The 7601-nt window shown below is 42.3% G+C and overlaps 1 protein-coding gene across 1 annotated transcript in view; it reads right to left on the bottom strand.

Moving 5' to 3' along the window:
• LOC115382016 (G2/mitotic-specific cyclin-B2-like) overlaps window positions 1-2354 on the bottom strand; it is a 3119-nt gene extending 765 nt beyond the window's left edge. The window contains exons 1-6 of the mRNA XM_030083661.1: window positions 2349-2354; window positions 1727-1799; window positions 1427-1551; window positions 1188-1286; window positions 169-324; window positions 1-13 (exon numbers count right to left, since the gene is read on the bottom strand). The exon at window positions 1-13 is cut by the window's left edge and continues 125 nt beyond it. Of these exons, the coding sequence (XP_029939521.1) occupies window positions 1-13; window positions 169-324; window positions 1188-1286; window positions 1427-1551; window positions 1727-1799; window positions 2349-2354 (472 nt within the window). The remainder of the gene's footprint in view (window positions 14-168; window positions 325-1187; window positions 1287-1426; window positions 1552-1726; window positions 1800-2348) is intronic.
• Window positions 2355-7601: the final 5247 nt, after the last annotated feature.

Raw genomic sequence — 7601 nt, forward strand, 5'->3', positions numbered from 1 at the left:
AGAGTGAAGACACCTAGGGGGAAAAAAATCCATCAAAAATGATACCATTTTTAAAACAAGCGACCAAAAAATCTCAAAATGGAATAATCCTGCTAAGCTTAGAGCTTTCTTGCAAGTGCTTGTGCTTCAGGTTTTGCATCATGAAAATGGGCAGTTTAGATTGTGTACCGTTGGGATATGGCTCTCCTCTTTCTTGGCGGCCACAAAGAGGCAGACCACGGCAAGGAGCTGGAGATTGTTTCTAGTCACTTTGATAAGTGACAAAGAGCGTTTCAGAATATCTATTGTGAGATAGAGTGTCTCCTCTTCAAAGTCCAATGCATACTGGGAAGAAAAAAAAATTCAAGGCATGATAACCTTACACACCAATGAGTTAAGTGTACTGAGAATAGTTACCACTGAGATCAGTGTGTTTCTTCATCTGGCTTAGATCCAGACCAGCATCCCCTTTGTCAACTTATTTGGTGCGCACCAGGTTTCAGATTGCAGCATTCACGTTACCAAGTATGCTACATACACCTGTATTTTCCAATTAATCCAACACTGCCAAACAAACACCTTTTGAGATACAAAATGCAGTGAACAGGTTCCAGTTTGTAACTCTTGTGGAATTTTTGGAGAATCAGAGCCAAAGATGACGAGTCAAGGTGTTGATGCTGCACAAGAAGGATTTGAGGATTGATGCACACAAAAATCAGCTGACTGACAGCAAGGCTGATGCTCCGAGGAGAACCCAACCTCACTCTGCCATAACTTCTTGCCAACACCAAGTCTTATAGCCACGAGAATAGCAGGCATTGTTTCTCAGGGGGAAATGTTGACCAAGTGACTTCAGACAAAGCAGAGTGTCTTTCACACTGTGTTCCTGAGAACTTGAAGACAAAGCATTATTCCATATCAGTAACACTCAGTTTCTATGTCACTTTATTCAAGTAAAACTTAAAGGGTTCGGAAGCCAACCACAAGCAGCAGCATGAGGAGGACAGATTATCAGTTTTTCCCACATATGGGCAACTGAACATTACGCATTAAACTTGAGTACCTGGAGAAAATCTATTCACTCCAAACTCAAAGTACAAACCAACTAAAGTACCATGTGCACTGCAGAGTGGTCACAGAACCATGTAAGCATCATAACAGCAACTTTTACAAAGTCTGAGCAAAAAGAAATAAATCTAATCACTCACATGAATTTCAATGATCCAGTCAACCAGGGCGGCTCGTTTGTCTTCAGTGAAGAACACGGGGAGGCCAGTGTCTGAGAAACGCTCCTCCACTTGACTTCTCTACAAGGTGAAATCCATAAGCAGCAGACACATTCTCAATTGAAAAGCAAAACAATATTGAATATTTGTACCAAATCTTTTGCAGCATAATGTGGAGATGCGGTAGAGTGGCTTATTGACTACCACACATGATGTCTCACCATCATGACCAGTAACACGTCCCAGGCGTATATCCGGTCCGATATGCCCAATTTCTCCATTGCCTTTGCAGTATTACGGTGCAGCGCACTTGCAACACATGCATGTTGGAGACCATGCCCGTTTTCTGTCGGAGAAAAACAATCAAACACCAAAAAACTAAGGTCAGCATTCTTCACCCGCTGGTAGTTCATTTTGGATTCAGATGTCTATACCTAAGAAGTTGCACAATACTTTCTGAAGAGTGATAAATGCAGATAATCCTAATACTGAAAAGTTTGAAAAATAAACATTTTCATTACCCGCAGTGGATGTCCCACTAGCTTTACATAAAGCCACGGCGACGTTGTCACTGCTCTGTGCAGACAGCCCTCCCTGCAAGACAGCAAATGGCTCATCAATGCAAAACACCAAAGAACAAGCAAAAAATACAAGGCCCTAGAAGATTATAGTTTTCATAACATGGGGAAGCATTAGAAACTAGAAAAGAAAAATAAGAAATGAGTGAAGACAACTTTATAATTTGTTTTAAATGGCCTCTAGGACTTGAACATTCTTATTAAACCAAAAGATATGCATTAGTGTAAAAGACAGACTTTCAGAAAAGAAATTTCAAATAAGAAGCCATTTACAACAAGGACAGTTATGTCTTTTATTGCACATGGATCCTTAACATCCATTCACAATATCATATGAAAAATACTAAGAAGTCTAGTATTCAAAAACACATTTAAAAACTGTTGAGACATTTCAGTGGGGGTAAAGTGTAAGGGTGGAGTGATCCAGTAAACATTGTGCACAATGCCACACATGGAGAAAGACAAATTAATTATCTTCAAGAAGAAAAAGAGGTATGGGTTGCAAGGGAAACAGTGCATTTGCTTGAAGTAATGAGGACTGGTTGGGTGCAGCAGCTGATCTCACCTCCATGTCTACATCCAGCAGAGGCTTGGAGCAGGAACCCTTTCTGGCCAATGTGTACTGCTGGATCCAAAGTTTCCGTACAACAGCAAGTTACACACGAGGTGTGTGGAGACCCGGAGCAGCCAGCTATTTAACACAGCTGCTGATTGAGATGGAGATCAGGTGCGTGCAGGTAGACTGAGTACAACTTCCGGTTCACACTCTCATCAAGACTTATACAACAATAACAAAAAAGAACAGACAAAATAAAAAAACTAACCAATGAAAAAAATTAAATCAACCGGAGAGAAAGTATTTTTTCAACCTTAATATTTTTTTTATTTTAAAATTGATATTGTAGCGACCGCGCGGGTCGCTAGGGGCCGCTGCTAGAGGCAGCATGTTCCAGGGAGCCGCGGGGCATGCTGGGAGCTCCCCGTTCTGGACCTTTGGGACCATTTGTGGTCGTTCTGTGTGTTCCTGGGGTTCCTTTATTGTGGTTATGTTCTGCCTTGTTGTCACTGTGCTGTGCTTTCATTTGTGTTGCTTTTATGTTTGCTTCCTGTCGGACCGTGGGCCAGGGGGGGTTGCTTGGGGAGTGAGCCGGCCTACGTGCCGGCTTTATGGGTGTCTGGGTGTTGACGTGAAATGTTCCCTGTGCTTGGTTTTTACATATGGCTGTCAAACGATTAAAATTTTAGAACAGATTAATCACAGCTTACAAATTAATCAACTATTGTTAATCACTAATAACTGAAATGTCAAGCTATGTCTGAAATATACCCTTTTTGCCTTTATAGCTTAAACAAAGAAACGACAGGACATAATTATATATATGTAATACGTGATGTGTTTTATATTTAAGGCTCCAAATAAAATAAATATTCAAAAAACATGCACACCATAACATATTGTCTGTGTGTTTGCAGTGCTCCCTCTGCAGTCCCTCTAAAGTTGGCTTTTGGTAGGAGTTACATTTTTAGGTCTGTAACAAATGTAGTACCACAACAAAAGTAAAACTAAGAGATACCACACTTTATTCTTGCACAATTAAACAGAGCATTCTTAGCCAGTGTTTCTTTTTGTGTGGAAAACAGAAAACTGCTTCAACATTTTTTTAATCAAACAAGTAGAATCCATGGGGCCAGCCGGCTCATCTCCCTCCATATTGCTTTCTTCTTCTGTTTTGATAAATTAATTGACCAGGCCTCCTCTGCCTTCTGTCTGCTGCCCGTCCATGCTTCACATGTCTGTGTGGGTGTGCGTTGTGCGTTGGTCCGTGTGACGTAAAAAACGTCATGAATTCCTGTCCGCTAGGTTCCGCGCAGCCGTCAAAACATGACGGCAAAAGTGAAAGTAGACGGAGCTCCAGCCTGATGGCTCCACTTAAAGACACGAAAAGAATGAAAAACTCGTGGAAAGACAGAGCACACTCAGACAGAGCACACTCTGTCTGGAGGCAGGGCCGGCCCGGGCTTCAGAGGCGCCCTAGGCGAGCCCGAGACGAGCGCCCCTTGGGAGCGTGTTTTTCGAGCGGTCCCGACTTTGTTGAGCGGGGGTGCGCTGAGGAGCGATGCCGAGGATGAGGAGCGCAGTGCGTCGGACCGTTGCACAGCGGGGCACACGGAACACAGAGCGTCGTGGCGCCCCTTGTACGACCGCGGCGCCCCCCTCGGGACGTGGCGCCCTAGGCGGCCACCTACTTCGCCTATGCCTAGAGCCGGCCCTGTCTGGAGGGAAGAGAAGGTCTGCAGACAGAAGTGAAAGTAAACTAATCGCTCCGGCACTGCCCCCGCGATTCAGAAACAGAAAAAAAGCTAAATAAACTTTAATACTTAATGATAATGTACTGACAGTGTATGTGCTTAATTTTTTCTAAATAATCCGGAATAAAGAAACAGATAAACAGTCTGTAGTGCCGAAAAAGCTTCTCGATCAGCCGAGGCTGAGGTGAGGCTTCTTCTTCTTCTTCTGTTGCTGGCAGCTTGCAGGCAGCTTGCATTCCACGCGGGTGCATTACCGCCACCCGCTGGTAGAGGTGAGGCGTGTCATGATGCGCATGCGTTAAACTGCGTTAAAAATTTTAACGAGATTGATTACATAAATTAATTAACGCAATTAACGCGTTATTTCTGACAGCCCTATTGTTATAACAATAAAGCTGGGGTGAGCAACAGAGCAATCTCCGCCTCATCTTCTTGCCTGAAGTCGCCGCTCAACGCCACAATATAAAATCATATTATACAATGAATTTACTCAAGAGCAGGCTTAATAGTAGTAGCTTTTGGGCAAGACGTTAGAGATGTCTTGTATATATAATGAAGAGCTAACAAACTACCACCAACAATAAACATTTAAAAAAGCTCATTGATTGTTGTCAAAATTCAGTGATTGCACTGCAAATGAGACCATGACAAGATCATGATGATTGGCAGTGTTTTGAAGTACCCCATGGAGTAGAGATGGTATGTTTTATTTTCTAGAACATAAAACAACTAAATATGTTCAAAACAATGTTCACTTAATTTCTACTTAACCACTAACCTCTTAGCCTCAACTAGCAACAAGATAACTAAACTAAGGAAATAAAATATGTTACATCGCATCAGTTGTGACATTCTTGACTGTTGTTGATCACATACAAATACACAGAGAGGTAAATATAGAAAAGCTACAAATCAAACCCCCCCACCCCCCACCACCACCCCCGCCACCGCCCAACACACCCCCACTGTGCTGCATTCACCATCAAGCTTTATTTTTTGGTAATTACACAATAATGCAGAGGCACTTGTTGTCCCTGTGCATGCCTACAGGGGAGGTGGGGAGCATTAACATGCACGTTTAGCTGTGAAGCATTGATTGAAGCGTGGTCAGCAGCGAGTTTCAGAGTATGAGTTCACAATTAATATCAAAATAGCCCAAATAGTCCAGCAGCACTCTCTTGTGGCCATGACAGCAATGAAGGCAAATCCCACAGACACTATGCACTCATTCTGGTGACTCTGCATTTACAGCTCAGTTCAGTTTGACAAACATAATGAAGAGTGTGTGTACTACTATATATATATATATATATATATATATATATATATATATATATATATATATATATATATATATATATATATATATATATATATACAGTATACAGTAGGTTTTTTTTTATGCACCCGATATTAAACTGAAGAAGAAAGAGGAGGAAGACAAAGTTGCCGTGATGGACGTGAAGGCGTCATGACCCGCAACACGGTTGACCCCTGAGTGGGCGTGGTCACGCTGACTCCCAGGCAGGCAGCTCCCAGCTGCTAAATGCTGCTAGCTTGTGGCTGCAGCCGCTTATGTTTCAGGATGTTTTTCTCCTCCAAATACAACACGACACAGGCGCCATGCTGGTTTTAGACCGATAGAGGTATGCACACCTACACTTGGGGTTTCAACCAACCAAAACTGTGATCGAGTCCGTGCGCGAGCTCCTCTAATGTCCGAGAGCGGCTCAACGTCTCAAATCTGGGCGCAAAGTCGGTGCGTGCTAACTTTAGCTGCTTCGACGGCATGACAACACATCAGTGACTTACAGTTCATCTCATTTTATTAATTTAGTGCTTGAGAACGGCTTGTTAGTGTAAGTGCTTGCACACTCTACTGCATTAAAATGCGGAGCAGTCTGAGAAGTTGTCATATCGTGGATAAACATAAATCCATGAGATGACACGTGGATGCACTTCTTCTGGTTTTAACCGCTGTGCACTTACAGTGATGTTTGCTGAAGTTGTAGCTTTGACTCGAACTGTACCAAAACATTTTAAATGACAATCAAGGGAGAGATCCAATTTATAAGTCATATAGATAATAGAAATATAGATGATGGATAATAGAAAAGCCCATAGTGCAGAGTTGTCACACACGTAGTTCAGGGGCCACATACAAACCCACTTTCATCTTGAGTGGGCCGAACCGGAATAATTCCTCCATAAACAACCTCTTCTTTGTTGTGATGCATTCTATATGTGATGAAAATGTCCATAATTACATGTAGAAAAGGGTCCCGAGTTCTGCTTCAGTTCTTATGTTGATAAAGCAACTACGATTTACTTTGTGTATTATCAGTTTGAGTTTGCCAGTGTTTAAAAACTCTATGGAAAAGATTTATCTGTCGCAGTTTTTTTATTATTATGTATGTACATTTAAACGTGGGGAAATCACTTTGCCAAATAATAATAATTAAATAAAAACATAGAACACAGACGCTGTATTAAAGCAAACAACGAATTTCCTACTAAAAAAAAAAAAAAAAAAAAAACGGGCCGCTATTGGGTGCAGGTGTCTTTCTGCACTTTTGGACCACAATCCAACAAACATGAAACAGTTTGGATGGAAAACAAGTTTGTGTTGGCTGGCTACAGTGCATCGTCCATCTTTGTGCATTCATTGCTCCCTTGTCCAGTGAGCAGCAGATTCGGTCCCAAAGTCCATAAAAGAAATTCCGGAAACTGTCGGCTTGCAGATTTGCCATCTGTTGACACTTGGTAATTCAGCCACTTTTTTGCCACTCCTCTCAAACCCAGCTTAGAAAACAAAGTCAGACCTGCTCCATTCTCCTCTACTGTCTGTGACACACCGGACAGGTGCTTGCATTCACAGCCTCACCATCACCTGAACCAGTTAACCTGAAGTAAACAGCATTCAGCACCGACACTTCTGCAGAAACATAACTCAATAACATAGCATTTATTTTCCAAAATAAATGAAATAAAATACATGTATACACACAACATCCACACGTTTCACAGTACACAGTAGGCCATTAAAAGTCTGTAATGTCACTTTTAAAATCATTAATGGTGATAAGTACATGTGGTCCGGATGAAGTCAGCTGAAATCTGAGCCTCACCACCTTTAATCTTGTTTTATTGTCTTACAGGAACATTAAAGCAGTGCATGGGCAAAGACCATTGAAAAAGAAGAGCACACGATGGTGAATGTTTTCCTCTTTGCACGCCCGTTCCAATGATACTTGCAAGAAGATGGCCTTCCTAAGGCTGGTAGTCAGAATCATGGGGAGGATCAGTACATTCAGGTCCTATCAGTTTGTGGTCCTCTTGGCTGCCGCACTCGCTGTGGTTGCCTTTTATTACTTTGGCTCTGAGAAGCACAACTTCTCCACCACCACAAAGAGGATCAAACAGACTCAGGTGAGCCACAATACCAACAGAAACGACGCAGATCTTACGGTGGACACCAGGCTCTCACACCCAGCTGGGTCAGAGGAGC

Source organism: Salarias fasciatus, chromosome 23 (genome assembly GCF_902148845.1).
Source record: "Salarias fasciatus chromosome 23, fSalaFa1.1, whole genome shotgun sequence".
Taxonomy (NCBI): domain Eukaryota; kingdom Metazoa; phylum Chordata; class Actinopteri; order Blenniiformes; family Blenniidae; genus Salarias; species Salarias fasciatus.